Below are 26456 nucleotides of genomic sequence, written 5' to 3'. Positions count from 1 at the left end.
GACATGATAATAATGGATTAAAAAAAAAAAAACTTATAATAAAACTAAAATAAAAATTAACGCTTTGACTCACTACTAGGGTCTCGTATTTCGATGTGAGCTGGTATTTGTAAGTATGCGTCGATGTAACTGGCCGGTGGTGCGAAGCTGTCCTCTGGTTCGTATCTACGAGGTAATGGTGTAGGTTCGGATACTATAGACCTACCGTCAATCGAATACGAGTTCGCTTCGATAGCTGGGGTACTAGTAGGCGAGTGAACAGTACTAATTGGCGAGTACTTTGCTGCTTCGGAATCGATGTCGTGGATGCGATCAACTAACTCCTGTAACGAGTCTTGATGGTGGTTTTCTATAGAAACCACTTAGAACAAGAAAAAAAAAATTGATTAGAATCTTTTTTTTTTTAAAAAAAACTGATATGATTTAAAAATTGATCGAACAAGTGACTGACTTGTTGATTGGTTTTAAATTTGATTGTATCCCTAATCACGGATATCTCTGAAAAAAAATAAAAAAAACAAAAAGAAATATGATCTTATTAGATCAATGATCTAATCAATTTTGGAATGAGACAAGAATACAAAAAAAATGATACTGAACAAGTGTGATTTCTAACTTCAGATAACTGGATTCGAGTGAATGAATCCAGTTGCTTGAAGAGATCAATCCGACCAACTCGATGGCTTTTTATACTCTCTAATCAAAAAATAGGGTGCTTTCGAATGGTCCCTAAACTTCAGAAAATTACGCTGGAGATCAGTCTAATGATAAGTTTGGATTGCTTTTCCAACAATGTGAAAGAAAAAAGGTACAGTAAGTTGACGGGCAACTTACTCAAAGACTTGTACAGAACCTCTGTCAATAAGCTTGATAAAAAAAATTGTTCTTGATAGCTAAAGCAGTCCTTCGAAGTAAGTTTCAAGCAAAAGACTGGTATCAAGCAGGACTTGCTATTAGTCTTTTGATTCTCAAAAAAGGATAATGAGAAAAGAAAAACTACAGTAATTTAATGTTGACTTACTCAAATTGGTCTCTGAATTTCTTTTCCCAAGTTTTGAATGAAAAGATAAAATGGTCGGTGGTTTGGTGAGTGGTGTACTAGGGTGATTTCGTATTGGTTGATCAACCGATGGGGTGGTTGTGTTATGCTTGAGTGGAGAAAGGGTTTACCTCGACGCAGGTAAACTACCCGGACCTGTTCGAAATAAGACTAACAAAGATGTGACAGGTCAAATGAACCTGTCAATTGGTATGACAATTCTATAAAGCTCTTATGCCTAAGTATCAGAGCTGAATCTCCAAAAATAAAGCCTCTGTATGTATAATTCACACAACAAGTACTTTACTGTTGCGTGTAATTAATTGCACGTATTCTTTCACTATGTTTAGTGTGATAGATTCAGATTACACACCTCTTCTTTTATTGTGATATAAAATTATATGTATGCAGTTGGCTACTACGTGGGGGTATTAACTTCAACTTACTTGCTTCCTTAGCCAACTTGAAAAGATCAGATATTACTATTTCAATTAAATTTTCTAATAGTGATATTTTAAAATTTTATTTTAAACTAAAAAAAAATTGGGGTGTCAAGAAAAGAATGTAAATAGAAGAGGCCCCTCTTTTTGTTGAAAGAGAATGTGATCTCAACAAAAAAAACAGAGGAGTCAATTGTGATCTTGAATGCATAAAATCAAAAATCCTCTAATTCAAAGGTGATGCGCACTACCGATATTAATCAAAACGGTATGAAAAGGAATTCTAATTTTTTGTTTATTTGATTTTTGTATAATTGAGAAGAAAAAAAAATTTGAATGATGAGAATGGAGAAAACTGCTTATCTTCTAGGATGATTGAGGAACAAAAACACCGATGAGGCCCCCAAGTTGTGAGGGGTACGCGTCTGTTAGGCGTACTCTTCACTGAGAAATGCGTAGGTAAAGGGAAAACTGGTCTTCAATTGGTACACCCAAGTGAAGACTACAGTTAGTTGACCTCTGAGAAGAGGGTTTAAGGGAATAAAGGGGAAGGAAAGGGCTATTACGCGTAAATACGCTAAAACCTCGTGAGACTGCGAGGGGCAGGCTTTACACTTTGGTAAACCAAAGATCCTGAGGCTACTTTAGACTCCTGGTGAGGGAGGAAGCTTTACTGCTTTATGGTTTATTTCTAGAGACGTTTATGGCCCAGGGCTCGTAGAAATCAATACCAAGGGTGTTCAGCAATGGAACCCGTAATGCTCAAAGATGGTCTTTTAGACTACACAACTAATCACGTACTCAAAGATCCTCTCAATAGGATTTCAAGTATAATGTGATTCTGATGTTGTGGTGTGTGAAAAGATGGGGGATGAATCAAGGGAAGAAGGGGGGTTTATATATTCACAGGTCAAGCGTCAACTTGTGGTTGGCGTGTGATTCTTGTCTCACTTGTGGTTGGCGCTTGGGTTAGGTTTGCTACGTATTTAATACATTACGTACATGTGTTTATGTGGCTCTTGACACTGAGCCGTGAGATGTACTTATGGATTTATACAATAATATAATATTACATATGTAACTGTTAGCCCGTGGTCGTGTAATCAGGGCTCAGGGCTGACAAATATTCAAACATGTGCATCTTGATCATCATTTCATTACATAGAGCTTCAACAGCTGCCTGAAACTTGATTGGGGATGGTGGTGCAAGCACTGCTTCAAACTACTCATACCACTATAATAATAGTATAGAGAATAATACTTTTTTTTTACAAATTTTAGGGATATCATGAGGACAAGATGATCTCATTGACCAATCTTTTGAAAAAAATCTTCAAATTCTTACTTACCAATTGTGAACCCTGTTTACCAAAAAAAGTATTGTTCTGACATGACTTACTAATTAAGTGGGGGATTACATAAGGCTTGATATTTGGGGTGTCTTTGTTAGGATTGGAGTTGCGTAGCAGAGTAAGCCAAGTATAAATTTTCCAAATGAATTAGTATGAAAATGGTATTAAAAAGGTAAAAGACCTGCCAGGTAATGGTGGGACTGTTTGGTGAGCATATAAAATGGTTCAAATTTTCCAGGAACTGAGTGGGCAGTGCATGTCCAATCAAGTTATGTATGTACTCCTACAATGTTACCAGGTGAGTGAAAATGGGTATAAATACCACAACTTCCTACTGGATGAGGACAGAATGAGAATTATCCTCATCCACTTGGTTCATCTTGTCTTTCAGCATGCACCCCATTTTTACACCTTGCCTAGTGACAGTGTTCTACTCATGCCCAAATCTGATCATGTACAGCCCTTTCCAGAATTGATGACTTTGGAAAAAGAGAAAACACTTGAGTTTTCAAGAAAAACCTGCAACTTTTTTTCAAAAGCTGAGCGAGCTCTTTCTTTTTAGAATTACTGAGCCAGGTTTCCAAAAAAAACTCACTGACTTTTTGAAAAACTCAGCAGCTTTTTGACAAAACTCAAGGTTTTTTACTTGAAAACTCAAGGTTTTTTTTCTTCAAATTCATCAATCATGCAAAGGGTGGTAATTTTTTGATCTTATCATTTCTCCTTACAGTACATCATAAATATTGCCTACTATAGGATCTTTTTGCAGTTAAAACTCTTCCTTCAGGAAGTAAGTGATTTGATGAATACTTTGTCACTACAAAAAATACAAAAAAATATGGCTGTTGCTCCTGTTGTTGAGAGCTTCAATCTGAGTATTTTTTTGTATTTTCAGAGTGCATATTGTTGAACGTACTAGCTAAAAACCCTATATTGATCAGATGTATACCTGTAACAGATGCTGAAATTTAGTTCCTCAGATTGGAGAGGACAATTTGAAACCTACAAATGCTCATAAATTTTGCAATTGGCAAGGAAAACACTTGATTATTGGTTCATTAGAAAGCTGAACTCTGTCTCCAGCTCTCACCTGTGTTTTCTGCCCAGAAAATATTATATTCTTTGTAGTGTGGGGTATTTTTGTATGATTTATGCCAAAGTAGGTGTACTTCATAGAACTATCAAAGGATCTACCAAACCTACCAAACATCCTTATTAAATGCCTTACTGGCATTTCCCAAAAATCATCAACAAGGATGGCAAGCATGTCTGAGAGTATTCCAAGATTGAATCAGCATGAAATTGTGTATGAGACTAAGTGGATGTGCACCGGTGTAGATGCGAGTGGATTGGCCCACTGCAACACAGCTATCTCATGTAATGGTCACTTTGGGCCATTGAAACACATAATCCCCCCTGGAATCAAAACCTTTCGACTTTTCTTTAGTAATAGATATATTTTATCTGTGAATATTACTTCTGTTACTCTTGAGTTTGCAGTTACTTTGGCAGGTACGGTACAAGGCTGTATGATACCTACCCAAGGTACAGTATAGTACCATACCTATATGTCACCTTGGGATACTAGTATTGTACAGTAACTTCTGATGGTAGACAGTACTTTACTGTAGGGGTAATTTCACAGTAACTTGATCTTAGGTACTCACAGGGGCCAAATTGATGCTCACATGTATGTGAGCATTGTAGACTTTTTTGAAGTCTCCAAAAAAGATTTGTTTTCTTTCAGATTCATTCAATTCACAATTTTGGTTGTGTTCAGGTGATCAGCCTGTTTTGCTCATATTTTGCTTGACATTTCTTGAGAAGGCTCATTTCCATCTTGGATGAGCAATAACTGAGTCCAGATGAGTACTCAGGATCAGCTCATGAGTCACTGAATACTCAGCAATTTGGTCAAAATTACAATGAGCACATGAACTACACCTTCCTCAGGCTCCATTTCTTAGTGAAGGCATGCACAGGGGCCGTCCCATTTGAGATGCTCAGGAAATACTCAGTATCACCCCCTGGCTGGGTCACTGATGGGCCAGACTTCCTTGCTAAGGAATGAAACCTCATAAAAGAGCCATCCCCCTGCTCAGTTTATCTCAGCCGCTCAGCTAATCCTAAGTGATGTCTCCTGGATAAAGCTACTCACACTGATGGGTTGAGATCAACTGAGCAGCCCCTCAGCTAGTCCTCCGTGACATCCTTTGGATCCTTCTGATCCCAGGAATGCCCCTGAGGACTAGCTGAGCAGCTGAGCAGCCCCTCAGCCAACACTGAGTGACATCCTTTGGATCCTTCTCCCAGGAATGCCCCTGAGGACTAGATGAGCAGCCCATCAGCCAATGAGCAGTGAAATCCTTTAGATAATTCTGATCCAGGAATGCCACTGAGGGATAGCTGAGTAGCATTGGTCAACTGAGCAGATGGGCATCAGGCTTCATTCTGGAGCCATGAAGCCTGAGGCAAGGCTGGCCCTATGAGATCCATCCAAGGGATGCTGCGGGAAATTAGCTCAGAGGATACTCAGGTCAGCTCAGCCCCTAAGAAAATCATAAGTGGTGTCCCTTGGAGCCTACTGAACCAGGGAATGCCGCTCAAGATCAGCTGAGCAGCTGAGATAAATTGAGCAGATGGATCAGCCCTTCCTCAGACTTCTTTGCTCATGAATAAGGCCTGAGGAAGGCTTAGTTTGTCTGCTCAGTTCCTGTTGATCACGTAATCAGATGACAAGCAGAAAGAAATTGGGAAGAAAAGGGAAAGAAAAGGAAAGCAAAATTGAACAAACATTGAAGAAAACACAAAAATTTCAACGCTCACACCTATGTGAGCATCTATTTTTGCCCCTGTGCTTGTTGTTTCTCAACTGTGTCTAACAAGTCCTTTAGCTCTCTAACTTGCACGGATCTGGATAACGGTCAACGGCAAATTGGTGTATGTCTCAGTATTTCTCTGATCACGTGTCTCAGTTATCTCTTGGGGGCTCAGATCTTTTGGATTTTAAACAGCAGTTCTTTTCATTTCACATCTGATATTGATCTTTCCCAGCAGACAACTTTCTTTTGATGAAGAAACGGAAAAAATCAACCTTGACTGCTACTCACTGTGTCCCTGCATTCTTTCCGTTCACACTGGCTTGTCTTGCCGCCTTTACCGCTTCAAAGGCTCCTGGACCAAACTTTGTCACCATCACCCCGTTTACAATGGTCGTGGGGCCTGAATGTGATCCACCCCGTATGCTTCCTCCTCTACTACTGGTTCCTCTCCCCATTCCTCTACCTTGCTTTCCTCTTCCTCTATTACTTTGATGGTATCCTACACTTCCACTCGCTTCTGCATTATCTTGATGATGATAACCATAATGATGATTTGCTTCACCAAAGAACTGACCGTTCTGAGGTTGCACTTGATGTCTTCCACTTGGCGCTAGGTGAGATAACATACATCCACCAGTAATTGCCGTTATTTGTTCATCTCCATTTGAAATCATATCCCAACCAACTTGTACTCTCCTGGTGGCCAGATTAACATTCTCCATTGCTCCACCACCAATGTACGGGTTGTTGAAATAATGCTGGTCTTTATTTGCTTTTGAGTCCGAAATCGCCCGCTCCACCAATTCCTCATTCCGTGTTCCCACATCAGACAGGGAGCCACTGTCTTCAAGAGTACGACTGAAGACATTTGTTCTGCAAGTAATGTTGTATCTTAGCACCAGGGCGAATGCATCATGATGTTTTGCTTTGATTGCTAATGCTATCTTAGAATGCTCTTCAACTATTGGCTATTTCTTCTTGTTGATATTTCAATCGCCAATATTTCACGTATAGATGAAAAAATGTCGACCATATCAAAAAACTATGTCTCCACTTGCTAGGTACCCTCAATCCCACGTACGCTATCACGTCTGAGCATGACAAACTTTGCTTTCTCCGGTTTGACATATGATTCTTGTCCGCTAGAAGCCATGCCGGAACAAAGATCGTGAGTGGTACATAGCCAAAACAAGCTTTCATTCTGTTATCCCAATAGGGGGCTAGATCTATCAACTGATGTGTTGAAACTTTCCCGGGGTTCATTTTCTTTGCAAGTCTTGCTGATTTCTTGTTTCCTGTCTCTTTTGCCTTTTGTTTTCCGGCACCCAAATTATCTCTTTGTCTTTGTCACTCGAGGCATCTAAAATCTTGATACTCCTTGGATCAGTTCCAATTTGTTCACACCATCTGATATAAGCTTTATCTAGGATGTCATATCTTCCGGTATCTCCTTTCCGGTACAGTCTTGTCAACTCCGCGAGGTAGCGCTCATACTCTCTATCAATGTGTGCGTCTTCTGCTACAAACTCCGCTTTATCTTCTGTTCAAATCAAACAACACCATTCACCACCATTCATCAGCTTTCTTTGGACTTGTAACGCTGGTATTCTACGGCTCTGATAAAATCTCGTACTTGTAGTAATCTACGCTTCTTTCACACATGCTTTATCTATCTTTCCTCAAAACTTTCCAAATCAAACTTTCATTAGGATATTCAAGCCATCTTTTTAAGATATTAAAGCCATCTTTATAAGATATTCAAGCCATCTTTATAAGATATTCAAGCCTAGTGATATACTATCATGCTCTATAAGCGACATGGTCCAACACACTCTTGACTTTTTAGTTGTCTTTGAACGATTTATGCAAATATCTTTCAATTTCTACTGGACATCATACACTGGTCTAGTATCTGCTCCACTTGTGTGGTGACAGTCTTTTTCTTTCTTACATCGAGATGGATGTAGATTTGGATGTTTGATGAAAGTAGACAGAGAGGGGAAATGGAAAAGAAAGGTATGTTCTTTTATAAAACAAAATCTTATTTCTTGGAACTTACCTAATGAGATGGTATCCTAGTCTTCTTCATTCTCTTCATTCCCATTTTCCACCTCTCCTCCTTCTTTGTTCTCTTTGTCTTTCCTGCCGCTTGCCACATCTGATAAATTGCTCTCCTCTTCAGGTTCTTCTCTCGGTTCTCTGATTTTTCCTTTTATCGCACTCCTCGTTTGACAAGCTGCTGTTGTTCCACCTCCACCTCTTCTGCCACCTCTACCTCTTCCTTGATTTGCTCTTCCCGCACCTCTACCTCTTGAGCTTCCTTCTTCTTGCTTGTTTTTCTCTTTTTTATGTTGTGATAAAATATTGTTTATGTCTTTGTTGAATGCTTGCGTTGAACTTTGATTTTGTGAATCCATATATTGATTCTTTCTTTTTTGAAAAATAAATCTATTTATTTCTTTTTGGAAGTCTTAAATCTTGAGATTTTACAAATTATGGCTGAAGGTGTATGAGCCTTGAGAGGTGTACAGAATTGTGAAAATTAAACATTTTCACAGTTTGTATTACCTCTCTCTCTGGTGGGTCCGGGTATTTCCCAGCCCTGATGTTTTGGCTCATACACCGCATTGTCTGTCACGATGGACCTCACAGATGACCTTGTGCCTTTGGCCACCAGTTGCAAGACCTTTCCCATCTGTGCACTGGGAGAAGATCCCTTCTTCAAACCCTCTTGATTTCATTTCCCACCCACCCTTGGTTTGAAGGGGCTCTGCTCCACATCTCATTGTGCAGCCTACCCTTCTTAGGCATCTCTCAGAGATCACAAATTCCTAAGAGGATTCACTGACCCTAAGAAAGGTGGCCATATGTTTACTCCCAAAATGGCTGGCCTCACTGTTGTGAAACCAACAGAAAGTCCAGCCTACACTTTACAAACCTATGTGAAGGTGGTCAGGAAGTTAGCAATCACTCCTGACCACACTATTTCCTCCCCTTGTGGATAGAGCAGGATGGACAGAATAAGTGCTAAGGACATTTCTTTTCACAAATTGATTTCCAATCAAATAAATGGAGATATTCCCAGAATCCAGAAGCAAAGATTATGCCCAAAAAGACAAAATAATGAAAGGTTCGAAGACAAAAACAAAGAATAATAAAATTAGCAGAAGAAGCTTTGGAGTACCTACATAATGGTGTCAGTGATGATATGGTTGATGAAGACTTATGAAGACTGAGTACTGAGGTGAATATATTTAAATTTCTTCATGAGTGACTGTAATTGAGCGCATAACACTTATATCACCAGCAGGAGTTTTAAGGTTTACCCGCTTATCCTTCTGATCGACGTCTTCTGTCTCCTTTGAGAATGTTGATTGAATCTCGTAAAGACCAGGAAAATTTACAGCATCCAAATCTATCTCCTTACCCCAGCAAACTGTTGTATCCCACCCCAAAAGCTGAGAAGTCATTTCGGGAATCTTTTTATCATCAAACGTCAGGGGAACTTTTCGAAAATTGAATTCTTCCGAGCGCTCTGTGAATATTCTCCACTTTGATTGAAGCATTCCAGTTTTTATCAGATTTATGAGTTGAACCGAATTTTCAATGGATGAATAATACGCTCTCTTACCGATTGTACCAGGATCGCTGGTGTCATGAAGATTCCCGGCAGCTGTGTGATTAGGGCGGAGCCAATCCTCCAATTTACACTGCAAATCAAAAATCAAGGCTTTTGAGATCACCTCGACACCAAAAAGAAATAGTTGAACTCAATCGACTCACTCTGTGAGGTTTTTTGAACTATGCGTCTGATATGCCAATTCAGAGATTTGAGAGATAATGCTTAGGGTAACAAGGATAGAAGACTTGAAAAGGAACCCTGCAATGTATAATAGAAGGCAGATGTCGGATCAGCTTCCGTCGGCCAATGTCGCATCGGCCAATGTAAATCAAATAACTTACTGAACTCCTGCTCCAATTCTTGCCATATTGGCGAAGACCATTTTACATCTACCGCCATAGAGTCTATAGCTCGCTTACGCAGAACCTGCTTAAGCAGGCGAATTAATAGCTGCACTGTGAAGAGGTAAAACTTTGAAGGTGGATCAGCAGAAGTCTCAGCTTTTTCTACTCAAAACCCGGAACTGATCACAAATGTCTAACGATGCAATCATTCCTTCTATGAAATGAATTTTCTCACAACTGCTAATGAGACTGCCAAAACGACCCAAGTGATAGCCCATCCATCAATAACTGAAGCAGACTTTTGGGCAGCTCGAATTATATAAAGTTGTGAATTAGAGATCCCCCTCGGAGGCATCTGAGAAGGATCAGCATCCCATGCATCAGCTCCTCGCTGTAATAGTTTAAAGGTATGAATACAAGCGGCCTCCAGCTCAGATAATGCCCGTGTCGTACGAAATGTCCAAAACGCCATAGAAGAAATAGTAATGATGGTCCAGAGAGTCCATGCAGAGTTGTAGACAATTGGGGTAAGCAATTGAGGAATTTTGCTTTTCCTGTTCCCATTGACATCGCAAAGGCTGAAATTGACAAATGATACATCAGTTTCAAACCAAATAAAAAAATAAAAGCTCATTAAGCACGTCGTGAGGGTTTTTTCCTTGATGAAAAAGTGAAATACAACTCAACCAAGCATAACAGAGACTGAAAGCAGCCATCATGATTCCCAAATATGACGGAATCCACCTAGATTAGTTTGATAACATATGAGTTCAAGGTGAAGGCGGGCTAAAAACGTCAGCGGGGATTCATGATCTTAACACTGTACGAAAACAGGAAACCCACGTTAAACCATACCTGGAAGGGAAGATTCGGAGAGAAGTCAGTCACAAGCTGGGGAGGATTCAAGCCTTCATGCGTCTACTATTTTGGTCGGTAGAACTTACCAGAGAGTAAGAAACCATCCACTACTTCCTTCCTTTATTCCTGAGCGTCTATATGTCTTTCGATTGAAAGTCATAATAAAAGTGATCAGCATTTTTGATGCGAGGGTTATTCGAATCCTTGGACACTTACCTTGTAGTTTTCACACGCCGCCACCAAATACAGGCAACTACTACACAGTTCGCATACCACAATAATCATTGACCTGTTCGGGATAACATAGGGAATCCCTCTCCCTGTTCGAGTTCAATCAGAATGCATGTCGAACATCACTTCTAGTCAGATTATCACCACTGATGCTCATGATCACAGGATGTTTTTTAAAACTACTCACCTGGTTGTTTATAGATTCGCCGAAACAAGAACCAGTGTTTTTTGCGGCTTGCATGACCCTTTCCTAGCGGTATTACCATAATTGCTATACATACAAGGATGAGCATACCTCTCATGGTGGCAAACAAGATCAAGATGGCCAAAGCCCACGAAGGGAATCGGGGGTTAACCATCCCCTCCTGTTGTACATACGACCAGTAGGATTTTCGCGGAGCATGAGATGCAAGTCGATCATCCTTGAGCTCATGACCACCTGTGTATCAAGAGAGGGTGCCGGTCTAGAAAGAATGACTCACAATTAACTCGAGTTCGAACTTGAACGGATTGATCCTCGAAAGACTGGAGACCGACGACATATCTTTTTCCTGAGTTTGTGAGCCCAAAGTAAGTTGAGGATGAAAGCGCTTTGAAGGATGGAGATTTTATTTTCAAGAGACTTTGAAAGATTAAGGGAATATGGTATGTACGATTTCCTCTTCTCTCCCAGTAATCTTCAAAGTGTGACGTTTAAATGTTTCGGATGAAGTGACCAGCCGCTTGATTAGGATCTCCCAAACCGCCAATCCGAGATTGCCCAAACGAGCACGCTCAGAGACACACGAGTGAGATAAGGTTTATCTCAGTCATCAGGGCTGGTAGAACAAGCGGGTATGTATAACCGGAATCCCGCATATCGAAAAACTACATTCTTCAAATCCTTCTGAAACTGGATGAATGACCTTGATTCCGAGTGCCCGGTGCGATAAAGTCAAAGCTATATTTAACTTAAAACAAGTAAATTCTCGCTGGGCTCTTTGAACCTTCGCAAGCTCGGTTCCCTCCAAGCTTGTGAGGAAAAGCGTTTGATTAAATATGGACTTCGTCACGTTGGGTCAAAGCTGGTGGACCACGCGGGGGTAGCGTATAAGGTAATTATGATCACCCAATTACTTCGGTGTGCACCGGTGTCCGCAAGGGGGGTTCTTTCCCCCATGTGTGAACCAGAAACTGTTTGTATAAACAGCTTGACCAGGTATAGCCCTCACAAGTGAAGGACCGATCCCTCTCCAAAGTGTTCCACCACCTTTTGGTTGTACCATTTTTAAAATTGAAATGATTATACATGAAGCAGGCACTCTTGCTTTAACATGCAAGCTTAGAAATTCTGATAATACTTTCATTGGCTATAAGATGTGATATATATCAATAAGACATATGAAAGTAAATAGGCGCAATGAGAAAGTGGAATTATCTTACAGAAGTTGCCAGTGTTCCCAGAGCCTGCGGAGGCACACATAATTCCACTTCCGTAGGTGATAAAGCAACAGGTGCGGACAGGTGATGGACTCAACTGTGACATATGGGTATGCGCATGTCACGATTTGGGTGTGTACAGAGTGGGAGAAGAATTGTCAAAGTTTTCTTCTACCCACTCCACCACTCCCGCCTTCACATTATGCACTCTGGAGATCCTACAAGTCCTTGAATGGATATCTCATTGCTTAAAAACCTACCCACTAATGCATGGACCCGGCCCGGCCCGGCCTCCAGAAGTTAGGCCGATTCGGGCCTTGCTTTTGCCCTGGCCCGCCCGGCCCGGCCCGTAGGTAAAATTTTTTCTTGGTGCTGTCTAGCTCAGCATCGAGGAAACTAGCCTGTTTCCATCCTCTGCATCCACTATCATGGCCTCTAAACGCCCTCGCCCCTCTGATGGTAGCATAATCACAATCTCGGACTCTCCAGCAAAAGACAATACCCCCAAAAGCTCTAAAGCATCAGCACCTCCACGCAAAAAAACCGAGATTGACAACTCACACAAGTCCTCTTGGGTCTGGCAGCATTTCAAGACTGAACGTGATGAGGTGACTAAAGTAGTTACAAACATATGTCAAGCAATTATTCCAGCTCAAGGAGGTAAAATATGGGAAGCAAATACCCAAGCCTCGGAGATGTGATTCCAGTCTATGAATGGATTATCAAAAAATTGAACTTGGTATGTTGTTTTTGATCAAATCCTTGTTCTACCTCGCCATATTGATGTATTTCATATTTTAACAGAGCTGGTGTAATTACAACGCTCAAGAGCTCCGACCAGCCATTCAACCGATGAAAACTAAGGCCGAAACATACTACAAAAAAGTCCTCAAAAAACCGGTCTATCTCACCGGGAACATTTTTAAATGGCATGGTGGTATGCACCAGCACAAAGCACTGGGACTTGTGATGTTCAATCACATCCGTGCTGTGTGATGTAATAAGGATGTGATTTTGAGTAGGTTGTCCTGGAAGTGATTCAACATCGCATGCAAGGTTGGATCGCAAGGGTTCATGTGATTCAATTGCGCTGTGATTTCACATTGCATGGATCCTTTGTGATGTAACTTTATGTGATGTAACATCACTCAGATTCAAATGCATGACTAGCATCTGTGCGACTCAACCCTTTACATTGCTCGCTGTACATGCGATGTAAATTATTAATTGCAACCACTACAAGCGATTCAATATAAAATTTCAAAATGCGATGCATTTGAGTGTATTGGGTTAAGGGGACTAAGTAAGTGTATGTAGCAGGTGCCCAAAGGAACGACGGCACCTGCGTATGTAATTCCATGAAAAAGGAACTAGGAACTCATTGACCGGGCGGACTCGGTACCCAAATGATCAGGTACCAAGGAGAGATGGGGGAATGGATTCCCCCAACGGAAACAAAATTTTGGTAATGAAGAATTATCTCTTCATCCAAAAATCCGTTTCCTCCCGATACTAACAGAATGTACATACACGAGGGAATACAAAATATGAGATTAAAATAAAATGAAATAGAAATAAAGTAACAAAAAGAAAAACTCGCCCCACAAAGAAATGTGAGACCCGATTGATGGAAATACTGAACTTTTCCTCATGAGTACATATGGATTATGACAACTGTACTAAGTCCCAAGGCAACCCGAACAAAATTAGAGCTGACTATGATGGACTCGGGGCCATAGAATCCTTGCCTCAAGAAACCACATTGGTCCAAACTTTTAATTGGATCCACCACCATCTCAACAAACTTTTCCTCATTTTACCACTGCTTTGCTGTATCTTTCACAATCCTCCCTATCACCCAATCATCTCTTTTGCTTGCTCATTAGTTTCCTTGCCCAGTTATCTACATCGATCAATAATCCTTGCTTCTTGCTTAGCTCCTTTTCGGATAGCTTCAATTATAGCTCTTCTCTTCCACACCGCAATTGCAAAACACCTTCTCAAGGCATTCATCAAGGCCATATCACAAGCATGCTGACTCCAATTAATCCTTGTAATGTGCGAGCCAAGATGCAGTGTTATCTGGAGGACCTGGGTCAAGTCGCCGAAGTGGTTGATGTATGGTTGCACAGTATGGCCATGTCATATCCCTTGCATTCAGCGTTAGAAGCGGTTTGGAACGTAGTTGCCATCGAGGTTCCAGGTATGTTAAGTGCTCCAATTTCTTCTACCCATCATATATATACTGATCTGTTGGTCTTTGTACAAAAAGCAATTCACAAAGAACTCTTACCATCCAAGCACATCCATGACTCAATCCTGGACCCATCTTCGTATCTTGACAAGACGGAAGTTTCATACTCAGCCCGGAGTGAAGCAATAGACCCAAAATTGCAACACTCAACCAATCAGAATGGGAAGCGTGAATGGACACCTCCAGAGGATGGGCGAGTAATCGCCAACATTCCCCGCCGCTCTGCGCGTCTGTCCGCAACCACGCAAAAATCACCTTACCCCACTCCAGTAGTATGGGATGATATCGCCCAATCACCAATGCGCAACTCCAGGACCAAGAAGACAAAAATCGATTCATCACCCGAAATCTGTCCGTCTAGTCCGAAATACCAAGCTGAAAACTTGATAATATTGTCAACGCCAGGAGTAGATTCCCCTGAATCACACTCACAAGAGATTGCACTTGAATGGGTTGCAACAATTCAGGAAATACGTGAATTGGACCCCCTCCCTTCATCTATCCCCATTGGTGTAGCTTCCGACTACGTCGCCTCCGAGATAACACAACCTTGTCAGTTCCCATGCCCCTCGGAATACAACAAAGGCGAACTGTGGCAGAACATCGAGTCCGAATTTCTCAATGTAATGGGCGCAGATATAATAGCACGCGGTGACCTCCGGCGTGGAAAATTCGGAGTTCTTGGCATTGTCGATTGGATTCTGGACGCACGCGAGCATGATGGCTGGGATGACATATGCGAGGAAGCAGCTTTAGGAAAGTTAAAAACTTTGCGCGAACATCTCAAAAGGGCGGTACTTCATTCCAACAACACTCCTGTGCCCTCGCCCAATCTGGTCTCCCCTCCGAGTTCCACAACCACTTTAGTTCAGCCTGAATCACCTGCGACTCCTTCAAAATTGCAAAACAAGTTCCGCTCCACAAATTCGTCTAGGTGGCTTGATACTGTTATGGCCACAGATCAGTCCTCATCATCGGGTAACTCTCAACAATCATTACACCTCAAACAGATAATCTGCAAAAGTCGACATACTGCATCCAGAATGTATGGTGCAGTCCGTGTGTCCAGAAGTGTTACTCCCCCTTCAGATACTGAGGCAAAATCTCCAGCCCCACCAAAGTCTTTATCACAACAAACAATTTCCGAACATCAACATACTAGATCCAGATTGTACGGTACAATCCGTGTATCCCGAAGTGCAACCCCCGCTTCAGATGACGAAGGACCAATGTGCTTCAAAACACCTTCAAACTCATCAAATGCACTCGAGTCCCAGCTGATTGGCGCACTTATCCCTTATCCCTTGGTATACTCGGCGCGCAGCAACAATGAAACTGATTTGGACTTGCAAAAGACGCCAGATTCCCTTCAAGCCAGCATCAAAACCACATACAACACACACTTCAAAACTCGTTACCCACAACTTTTGATTGAAGGACCAACTCACATGCATTCAACAAAAGAATCAGGTGACATTATGGTTTTTTGTTTCATTGAAAGAATCTAATTATAAATTGCTCACATATCTCTTTTTGTGATAGGTCAATCAACCACCTTCAACTCTTTGCAAGATGACGACCCCCATTCAATATCTGATCAAGTGCAAGCACATGCAACTAGCAATGATGATGTATCAAATCATAAAAGATTACAATTGTGAGTAAAGAACAGAGACAGCTAGTTATATGAAGCTTACAATGCTGTGTTACTAGTGATCATGAACAGAGAGGTAGACGAAACTCACCAGTGTCGCATGACCCTTCTCCATCAGTCGTTGTCGTCAGTACATCAACTCATCAAGCCTCAGCCGCTTCTCAAATGCCACCCCTTACCAAAAGCCCCCTTTGGGTGCAAAAGATTGACATGTATGAAAGTATATCAGTCAAAAAAAACAACATTCAGCCCATTGAACTCGTTGACATTCATAAGGCCACACAGGTCTTATTAGGGACCTTGATCCGAGGATCGTGTACCGATTTCAATCCTGACGAATTACTGAGACAGCCGGTCACCTTCAGTAGCTTGGGACAACCGGGTATCCGACAGTGGTGTGAACAACCAGAAAGTAAGCTAGCATTGTGTTGAAGTTCCTTACATCTCTCAATACTGACGACCTGTACTGCGCTGTAGATCGGAAACTTTTTACTCCAAGTCTGGAGACACTATGGTATAAGCCCAAGATCTTCAACTTTGACGCCATCACAAAATTGGACCCTCCGGAAACCATTTATAGACATGAGCGTTTTCTCTGGAACACACTTAAACTTTTTTGCATGCCTAGCGCCAATTTCATCAAGCGTGGAATGCACTACGTCCTGGCTGCCGTTATCTTAATTGGATCGGATGCCGAGGAGCCGCATTGCGCCCCCGACCTGCCCAACGTCTCATCAATGTCTAGGGGGGCTCGGACTGCTTTTTCCTGCTGGCACCACTACAAAACACTTTCATCCCTCCGTTGGGCGAAAATAGAAGCAAGGCGCGCTGAAGCTGCTGATGGGTGTCTTGAAGATCTCGACAAATTGATTGCAATCATCTATACAATGGTCGAGACCTTTGCTAGTATCTGGGCATCTACATCTATCAAGGCTGACATTGAAGCAACCAAAAAAATGATCAAAGCAAGTCAATCCATTGAAGAAATTCATTTATTGACTTCAGGCCTGGAACATCTGCAAAAAGCTTGCAGTCAAATTAAAGTCGAGTACAGTAACCTACCAGCACTTGTTGGCTTTCTCTGTTCTGGTGTCAAGGGCTTAATGATCTATCCCACTGATATACGAGTATTCAGTCCTCTACGGGCTTTGAATTTTTTACTAGTGACGAGCCACTTAGCTCAATCCAACAAATCAATCTCAGAGCCAATATGGAAAAGGACACAATCATATATAGTTGGCTTCTTGAACGCTGTCACTCAATCAACTGAAGAATGGGTTCCACAAGAATTGAATCGATATCATCTGGCCAAGGCTCTCTTCCTTGATTTCTCAGACTATTCCATTTCACGTAACATGACAAAAATCTCCATTCCCAAGTGTAGAAACTATAAGGTGAATGACAAAACATACTTCTGACATGTAATTCCACTCCTTTTGGCCATTCTGTGTTATTTTACTTGATTGAATGGTGATGTGCTGCGCGTGGTGTGTGCGTAGACTTCTTTCTGGTTCTTTCAATGACTTTCATGGAGCTATTCAATATGACCACCACAGCTATCATACAGAAACTTTGTTAAAAGAAATCAATCATCTTTCACATTTAATGTACACAACTTCCACACATGAGCCCAAATCACAAAGTACAAGAAGATCTGTGGCAAGTTGTGCATACATGCAAATGTTAAAATCTGCTCAGCATTTGTTCCTATTTTGTATGTTTGCATTCTGTCTTACTGATTTACTTTATTTCTTTATTTCTCTTGGTCAACTTATTCCCATCGTAAACAGCGTGTCATCATCCACAATAGTCACAACTTCATCTTATATGTCGTCAACCTAAGTCTAGATAAATGTTTCCATCTCAAGAGAAGTTATTCCAGTTATCTGATTTGATCCTGGCTGAGTTCAGTCAGTGTTCAAAAGATCCAATTGTTCATTGAGAAAGAGGTTTTATATTCACATTGAGCATATTCTTCATCTAGTCCAAAAAGATGTACCTTGAGTCAACAATAACTTCCCCTCAAATGATGCTGCTCAGCCTCTGCTTCTATTTTTTTCCTTTTTTGTGCTTGTGACCCATATTCCCCCTTGGATTTACTCGATTTCTGACTCTTCCTTGCTCCTGGTTGAAACTTCAGTTGGTTCTTTTCTTTCTTCACCCGTTTCATTGATGACTTTCTTTATCAGATTACAGATTGGGTTCTCATTTGTTGACACTGATTGCTGTTTGATTTGATCTTCTGATCTAGTTTGTCCATCCTATCATATCAGGGCAGTTGGCGTCGTGCTTTAGCCTTGGGAGATCTATTCAAAATTCTAGGTTTTTCGCCTGCACAGTGCTACAATCAATCAAGGAAAAGTCGTCGCGGTTGTCGACAACCGTGACCTCCCGAGCGCTCCCCCTGAGCACAGGCAGATCTCACATTGGGAAAGTTCTTTTCTTGCGCAAGGTTAAATTAGCTTACAATTTCAGATAAGAAAGAGCAGTACACAAGATTCAAATGAACCTGAAGTTGGGCTGAAATTATAATTAGATGGAAAGAAATGACAATGACAATAAAAGTACGTATCTAAAAGCTCTTTGCTTAACACATTCTCTCTGTTCACGATAAATGAATCCAAGAAATACAAGAAATACCGCTCCAGGCCCACACAAAGGGAAATGTCATAGTGCCAAACATGAGAAGATTTTAGCACACATGCGAATTTTAGTCATAAAAATGATATGTTGTTTGTAAAATAGTTGTGGTTGTTGACAAACGTGACCCCCTGAGCGCAAGCAGATCTAACACTTGAAAAGACCCTTTCTTGCGCAAGAATAAATTAGCTTAAGATTTCAGATAAGAAAGAGCAGTATACAAGATCCAAATGAACCCAAAGTTGAGCTGATCCTAGATGAAATATTGATTTTATACATTCGAAGTTGCAAGCACAGGAATATTCTGCAAGATTGGGTCCCTCAACTTGAGTGCTCGCACGGCCTTTGCTCCAATTTTGATCATAAATAACTCATCCACGCAATCTGAAGGTAAACCCACTGGCCACCTCTGTGAGTCCGTTGCATGCTTTGTTGTCGATGTTATACGCTTCGCAGGTTTCCTTCCAGCTCTCTTCTGGGCTTCATCCTGTCTGAGTTGCCTATACATTTTGTCGACATGCTCAACCAACATGGTTCCTACACGTGAACGGTAGACTGGAACGCGCCGGACCCGATCTTCTTCAAGAACATCATTGTCAGATTCATCACTCGAGCATAGGCGCTCATCCCTAAACAAATCCTTGTATGGAAGGAGACTAGGAACGGAGAGGCAAGCATCCAACCGCCGCAGAGCCAACTACAGTTAAAAAATCCATGAGTCTGCAACACTTTCTAAAGGCAGAGACGTAGGAAAATGCTCGTACCCCTTTGCACCGTTGCCTCCGGCGATTGTATTGTTGGTGGTCTTGAATAGCATTAGCCTTTTTCTGGTCCATGCGTTTGTTCGAGATGCGATATTCAAAGTGAACCCTGAGCAGTTCTTCCACCCTATCGTTATCAATCTCCGGCTGGTCTACTCCAAAGAAATGGTCATACTCCCCAGCAACAGTCAGCATATGGTGAAACGTGTCTATGCAAAAAGCCAAAGTTCGTTCATTCCATTCTAAAGCGTTTGGATCCTCACGCTCAAACGCAGAGCTCAATCCCACAAATGGGAGACCATACTGTCTCAATCTCCTGATACAATAGTCTGAGAAGCCTTCCGGAGTGGTTTCATCATCATCCCATGTTTGAGATACTTGTGCGTTGGTTATAACGAAAGGAGCCGCTGGGCCTAGGGGTATTGAACCAGAAAGGACAGGTAGTGCTTCTAGATTGGCCTTCGTTGGAGACCTTGGGAAGGATAATTTCTTTCTGGCCACATTTGCCACAAGTCGAAAGTGATACTGCAGAGCTCTTGTCTATGTTAAGTGGCACAAAAGTCAGCTCACCAAAGTGTGATGGACTACAGGAGCCACTCACCAAGTTTTGATCGTCGTCCTTCAGCCCATCTTCCATATTTTCTCTCTGTTGCCTCAGGCTTGATCTAGGTTCAGCTCGATTAACCTGCCCGGGTCTTATCCATTTACTTGGCCTCTTAGGTGCGGCTGTTGTCGCTGTTGTCTTTCGGCGAGAACTGAAAGTGGGGGTCTCGAAAGGGTTCTTATCTCTTGACAAATGCCCTGGAGTCCGCATAGAATTATGACTTGCGAGCTTAGATTACGTTGAATGATATCAAAACAAATCAGTATTCGAGTTAATCATTTGCTTGCAGATCATTCAATTTGCTGACCCTTGTAATATCTCCCCGAGTATCATTTGAACCCGAAGGAAATCCTCCTGTGTGTCCCATGTTGGTGGTAGACGAGTTATGTCTGGAGCTACTGGCCGATTGTGAAGTGGACCTTTGATCACACAGCTGTATGTCAAAACGTTAATTGAGTCAGCTTCAGTTCAATTTTCCATTGAATCCAAGGGTTGGTGACTGACATTTGCCAAAGAGTTCGTTGTTGAAGATAGCCCTACGATCGGCCGACCTTGGTCTTGCTGCTATTTAAAAAAGCCCATGGGATCAGCTTATTATGAATGCCGATCAAATGAAGTTGAACCTACTGGTTCCCGCCTCTTCTGCAGATTGTTTGGGACGCATGTTTTGGTGCTGGACGATGAACGTGGTGATCTCACCATCGAGTCGCCAGATGGGGAGTCACTCAAAGTATTGGAGCCACTAAACTCAGTGCTAAATTGTCTTGAAGGGTTTCTCTCCATCGTGGCATTCTGAAATCCATAGACCCTCAGAATTGTATGCCACAAAGCTTTTGAAGATCACAAATGACTTACGGTGTTGCGGACAGCGAATCTTTGATGGGATTGAGTTGTTGTTACCTGATAATAGACATCAGAAGACCAGGATCAGAGGGAAGACAATGGCAAAACGCTAGAAGCCTTGAGCATGCGTACCTGGTTGCAGTTAATCAACGACTCCAAGGCCTTTACCTTTTCCCGAATTGGTTCAAGAAGCTGTTCCTGCAATTCAATGGTAGTGATAAACCCTCACAAGGTACTCTACCAAGTTTTTAGAGCTCTGAAGTGAGTTAAAGTGACTTACAACGTTGGGTAAAATAAGGCTCTGATTAACCTTGGAGCATGCTGCCTGAAATTCAACAATATATGAAGAAAATATAAGGTCACAAAGCTGAAAACTCAAGAAGCCTGGAGAATCCGCACCTGATTGCTGCTGATCATGGACTCCAAGGCCTTGATCTTTGTGTGAACTGGCTCAAGAATCTCGTCCTGTATAACGAAGGTACTGATGGTCTCTCAACAAGGTATTGCGCAACACTTTTTAAGGTCTCCAGTCACTTACGGTATTGGGGACAATAAGGCTCTGATTAGATTGTGTTACCTGTAGATTTGACATCAAATCAATAGAATAAGAGGTAAGCCAAGGTCAAAACCAAGTAATCCTTGAGAATGCGCACCTGATTGTCATGGATCAAGGACTCCAAGGCCTTTACCTTTTCGTGGATTGGTTCAAGCAACCGTTCCTGTAAGTCAGAGGTAGTGATAAGCCCTCGACAGGGTACTCCGCAAAGCTTTTAGAGCTCCAAAGTGACATACAGTGTCGGTGACAATGAGGCTCCGATCAGAGTGAGTTGCCTGAAAAAATGTGTCAAAAAAAGTAATTTCACTAAGCCAGGAATCAAACTATGGCCTCTTTCAGCATGCGCACCTGACGGCAGTGGATCAATGACTCCAAGGCCTTCATCTTTTCGTGAATCGGTTCAAGAAGCGGTTCCTGGAATGGTGATGAACCCTCAGAAAGGTACTTCACAAGTTTTTAGAGCTCTGAAGTAAGTGACTTACAACGTTGGGTACAATAAGGCTCTGATTAGAGAGTGTTGCCTACAAGTCGACAAAATTGACATCAGATCAAAAGAGGAAAAGGTCAGCCACGATGAAACCTGAAGCTTAGGCAGCCATGAGAATGCGTACCTGGTTGCGGTTGATCAACAATTCCAAGGTCTTCATCTTCTCGTGAATTGGTTCAAGAAGCTGTTCCTGTAAGTCGGAGGTAGTTAGAATGGGTATTCCACAAGGCTTTTGGCAATCTCAAAGCACTTACGGTGTTGGGTACCATGAGGCTTTGATGTTCCTGTATAATAAAGGTAGTGTTATTCTCTCAGTAAAGGACAAAACCCTTTGGAATATTCCCATTCACTTACGGTATGGGGAAGAATAGTGCTCTGATTAGAGTGTGCTACCTGTAAATTGACTCAGACAAAAGGTATGAGTTGTCTACGCAGATCATCAAAGCATGGAGTCGACTCCTTCAGCGTGCGTACCTGACGGGTCTCCTCGAGCACTCTCAGATCAGTGATTTGCTGTCTAAGATCCACCAGTTGCTGAAGAAAAAATGTTTTTTAGCCCTAAAGATAGTGGGGAGATGTTTGTTTCAGTACCTACTTTAGAATACCCTTCATGATCTTTGCTAGTTAAAAGCAAAGTTTCCGATGAATTGTGAATTTCAGTGTATTTAGTAATCTGTTCGTTAAGGTCTTCCAACTTTCGGACAACAGATGAATGATTATCCATTGAAGTGGCTTTATGCTCGTCCCAGCCTTGTGACTTGTGATTGAATTGGTTATTTTGTTCTTCGACCCGATTTTGTAGATCCAGTATATGCTGATCAGATGTACCGATAAGTAATTCAAGGGCCTTGTTGTATTTTGGATGCATCATATACATAACAGATGACTGGTCAGTGACGATCCCCCCTCCATTAATGTGTTGCTACTCACATTCAATTTTTGGTGAACCTGCTCGAAGGATGCCAAAGAGTCCTACATATCCGACATTAAAAAAGTAAAATATCAGTATAGCACTCAAGTCTCAACCTCTGTCCAGAAAGAAAAAGGTGCTTACCTTCTTATTCAATATAGTTGCTTGGCCCAATTTCTCATCACAGTCTTTCAAGTGAGACAAAGTGTCCAGTTGGTCTTGCCAAAGCTTGGTATATTTAGTTTGATCGGCATGTATTTGACTTTCCAATTGTGTAAACCAACTATTCACGGTTCTCAGCTCATCTTCTTGCTTACCGGTCCAGGTGGATTCGAAATTGAGGAAGTTTGTATTGAAAGTTTTGAATGTCTTCTCCGTTCGAGTGTTGAAGCTATCCAAGTCACGTTCAAGCTTTTGACGTCCCTGACGAAACAAAAACGGTAATTTTAGTAGATAAACGAATGAAAGACCAGATTGTACCAGGAAAAGTACCGCATCCTGTTGATCATTCCTTTTGATTTCGCCATCAAGCCTTGCATTCAAGCTGACTAGACTCTCTTGTATGCTCATAAGCTTAGATTCAGAAAGGGGTCCAGGAATCCGGAATGAGTCTATCATATGCGACACCTGTGAAAGAAACATGATAAGCTTGGGTGATAAACATCATTTTTGTTTTTTTTCAATTTTACCTGATTATTGTCGATGACCTTTTGTTGTCACGGAAAGATTGGAAATTTATGAACGGCAGAGGATTCAGCATACGAAAAAATACAAGCAGTTTCAGGTTGGATGAAGACCTCACCTCCAAGGGAGCGCTACCCTTTTGAATACCTTTGAGACGCTCCTGGATCTGTAGAAATGTTAGTTCATATTTTGACTGTTACGGCACTTCGACGTCAGTAATGTTGAGGATGTGTATGAAGCCATTTGTGAGGAAGTAAGGATTCTGACCTCAAGATTATTCAGATCGGTTTTGAGGCTCTGGAAGTTTCGCTCTTGAACTGTGTGAAGGTCGGTTACAAGGCGCTGGATAGTAGGATGATGTCAACAACACATTATGTGAATGGATCGATGATTAATGTCTACCTTGAGATGCTCCAATACTGTGGACGACATGATGTTTCAGAGTTCTATGATAAGTGAAGAGATTTAACTTGTGAATTCTAGATTGACCTTGCCTTGAGGATAGATATATTGAGGTATTTATATTAGTAGGAATATGGGTAGGTTGTGCTGCACGGTTTGGCAAAGAGCTGATATGAATCACGGTTGCTGAGCATTTACAGCTGAGTATGCACAGTATCTTCAAAGGGCCCCATTGAATAGGATGGTGGCTTGATGATGAAAGGGTAGAAAAGATCGTCAAGAAGAAGAGGATAAAAGAGATATGTTGAGTAGCTTGAACTGTGCGCAGGCACTTCAGCTTAATTAAGCCCCTCAATCTTGAGGGGCTTAGTGCATGCACCGCCTTTCAAGGAATACCCACATCCTCAGTCTTGAGAATGTTTAGGAAGATGGATTGAAGACAAAGGGGGACATCACACTCTGTTTGAATGGCTGGTATAACGAGTTTGACTCGTGAGTACTCTCAAGTTGATGACCGGTATCTGTCTCAAATATTTCTCAAGTGATACAAAACAACATCAATTCACGCTCAAAGCGATGACCCAATCTCATTTTCGAATCTATGGCGGACTATTCCAACACATACTCCCTTTATACATAGCTCGCGCTTTGATTGAACTTCACCAACCTATGCTTGATCTTTATCAAAGCGCTCCAATATGGATCGCTGCCGTCAGGATGTCTCTATCGGTTGCCTGGTACGACCATGTACCAGAAGGAAAAGCACTTGTTACCAATCAATTTTGCTATGTCATGATCGAAGAAGTTTTGAAACCTCTTGGGTTGCAACCGAAGGACGGTTTTTGTGGGAGACTGACACAGAGCATCCCTTGGGTCATTGGAATCCTCACCTGTGGATGTCTGGGAAAATATCTTCGGCTGTCATCAGTATATTACAATGTGAAAACGGAGATCTTGGAGTTCTGGAATGCACTGATCCATCATAGTCTGTCTCTTTTTGCTTTGGCAAAAAAAGTCCTCAGAAGCTGACATTCTCGATTTCAATAGATACCGACTTATCTCATGCTTCCGGTAAGAACCGGACGAGTAATTAATCTTAGTGGCTGGTACGAATCCTTGGGTTGGGCTGGGGTGAATCCACATACTTTATTAAAATTCTTTCCATGTATTCCTGAGTATCATATCAGAATGCTGGATATTCAGTTTCTTCACTCTAATCGACATCTCAAGTCTTCAAGTTGTGCATACAAACCCTACTCAGCCACCCATCACCATTTGTTTCTTCTGTCATCGCCAGAACCGAGAGATGCAAAGAGTAGATCAATGAACTGAAGGTTAGGAATATCTGAAGGTCATGTAATAATATGCTTGTAACGCAATCTACCCTTGTGCCAAAGCGTAATTTTGCAAATGACAAATTTCCTTGTTGCTCAGGAGTCCACGGTTGTCGACAACCGCGACGATTGCTCGGAAGGGTTGATACTTTGAGCACTATAATCAAGGGCTATCCCTGTGAGAGGCGAGACGTCGAGACGTTGTACTAGACGTTGTACTCGTCAACCAGAGCGCTCAAATAGCTTTTTTATCTAAAGGTGATGCGCTGAATCAGGCGCCAATGTTGTTGATTGTGCAATTGATAGCATGTCTGGAATGGCATAGCAATGTGCTATGGGTTCTTTGTGCGCTGCACTTGAACAATCATGTCAGCTATGAAAATGGAACAGAATATCACAGCACCTGTTGGTGGCAAGGTTTCAAGAGTTGCTGTTGGGCCGGGTGATAGTCTTGGATCTTGAAATTGATTGTAGAGGTAAGCTTGCATTGTGATGAACATCTTGAGAAATCTTTTTCAGTTTCTGTAGCCTCAACTCTTTTGCAAGGTGTAACTTTACTGATGAAGAACAATATCTCTCTATTCCTCCGTTGTGATGTCATCAAAAACAGATCAAACATAGCTAGAATACAAATCCGCTAGGTAAGAAAAAAGTCAAGAAGCTTGAAGTCAAGAATTCGATGTGCTTACTAAAATGAGTACAAAATGAAGTATATCAGCAAAAGGAAAGTGGTTGCAAAATAAAGTTTGAAAGTATATCCAGAAAAAATGTGTGTGATGTGAAATTGTCAGATTTATCAATTGTAAAGTAGTATTTAAAGAAACAAGATGTGTTTTGTGGTAATTAAAGTCAGTTTGTTGGGTGATTTCAAAATTCTCAACATTTGTGTTGATGGTTCAAATGGCTCTGCCACTGAGTCTTAAAATGTATTGTTTGATAGCTACATTCATCTTCTGTTTTTCAAGCCCAGAACGGTTGAGGTTTGAAGTGGCAATGTTTATTTGAAGAAGGCTCAAGCCAACCTGCGACAAGGGAAGAGGAACTCTGGAATACAATATGTAGTACAAATAAATAAAAATATGTCTTTGTAAACATATCAAACCTCTGCAGGTTCAAGCTAGGATGAAAAAGTAGCGTTCATGATATCGTTCAGAATCAACATCTTGAATAATATGCCTCTGAATCAAAATGAAGAAATAT

The 26456-nt window shown here is 41.5% G+C and overlaps 5 protein-coding genes across 5 annotated transcripts; 1 reads left to right on the top strand and 4 right to left on the bottom strand.

Moving 5' to 3' along the window:
* Window positions 1–5859: 5859 nt before the first annotated feature.
* Window positions 5860–6916, bottom strand: MELLADRAFT_110640 (uncharacterized protein; the record flags this gene model as incomplete). The annotated part of the gene is made up of 3 exons (XM_007414801.1): window positions 5860–5896; window positions 5942–6263; window positions 6616–6916. The coding sequence occupies 3 exons, from the start codon at window positions 6914–6916 to the stop codon at window positions 5860–5862; spliced, it is 660 nt and encodes a 219-aa protein (XP_007414863.1).
* An 812-nt stretch (window positions 6917–7728) lies between these two features.
* On the bottom strand, window positions 7729–8070 carry MELLADRAFT_110639 (uncharacterized protein; the record flags this gene model as incomplete). The annotated part of the gene is made up of 1 exon (XM_007414800.1): window positions 7729–8070. One exon carries the CDS (start codon window positions 8068–8070, stop codon window positions 7729–7731), a length of 342 nt encoding a protein of 113 aa, XP_007414862.1.
* A 587-nt stretch (window positions 8071–8657) lies between these two features.
* MELLADRAFT_72899 (uncharacterized protein) lies at window positions 8658–11470 on the bottom strand (the record flags this gene model as incomplete). The annotated part of the gene is made up of 11 exons (XM_007414799.1): window positions 8658–9204; window positions 9285–9363; window positions 9437–9533; window positions 9617–9746; window positions 9855–10197; window positions 10307–10363; window positions 10463–10474; window positions 10564–10619; window positions 10694–10797; window positions 10896–11073; window positions 11191–11470. The coding sequence occupies 11 exons, from the start codon at window positions 11248–11250 to the stop codon at window positions 8908–8910; spliced, it is 1413 nt and encodes a 470-aa protein (XP_007414861.1).
* A 2688-nt stretch (window positions 11471–14158) lies between these two features.
* Window positions 14159–18492, top strand: MELLADRAFT_110637 (uncharacterized protein; the record flags this gene model as incomplete). Its single annotated transcript, XM_007414910.1, has 6 exons — window positions 14159–14330; window positions 14400–15851; window positions 15924–16038; window positions 16095–16447; window positions 16513–17429; window positions 18358–18492. 6 exons carry the CDS (start codon window positions 14159–14161, stop codon window positions 18490–18492), a joined length of 3144 nt encoding a protein of 1047 aa, XP_007414972.1.
* A 454-nt stretch (window positions 18493–18946) lies between these two features.
* Window positions 18947–23952, bottom strand: MELLADRAFT_66758 (uncharacterized protein; the record flags this gene model as incomplete). The annotated part of the gene is made up of 22 exons (XM_007414798.1): window positions 18947–19372; window positions 19440–19976; window positions 20038–20268; window positions 20348–20473; window positions 20740–20832; window positions 20896–20940; window positions 21016–21081; window positions 21164–21208; window positions 21283–21348; window positions 21422–21460; window positions 21537–21602; window positions 21676–21714; window positions 21788–21883; window positions 21922–21960; window positions 22051–22116; window positions 22181–22210; window positions 22281–22319; window positions 22401–22460; window positions 22522–22848; window positions 22981–23463; window positions 23639–23686; window positions 23923–23952. 22 exons carry the CDS (start codon window positions 23950–23952, stop codon window positions 18947–18949), a joined length of 2997 nt encoding a protein of 998 aa, XP_007414860.1.
* Window positions 23953–26456: the final 2504 nt, after the last annotated feature.

The sequence above is a fragment of the Melampsora larici-populina genome (genome assembly GCF_000204055.1).
Source record: "Melampsora larici-populina 98AG31 unplaced genomic scaffold MELLAscaffold_46, whole genome shotgun sequence".
Taxonomy (NCBI): Eukaryota; Fungi; Basidiomycota; class Pucciniomycetes; order Pucciniales; family Melampsoraceae; genus Melampsora; species Melampsora laricis-populina.
This window is presented reverse-complemented; position numbering and strand designations above follow the sequence as displayed.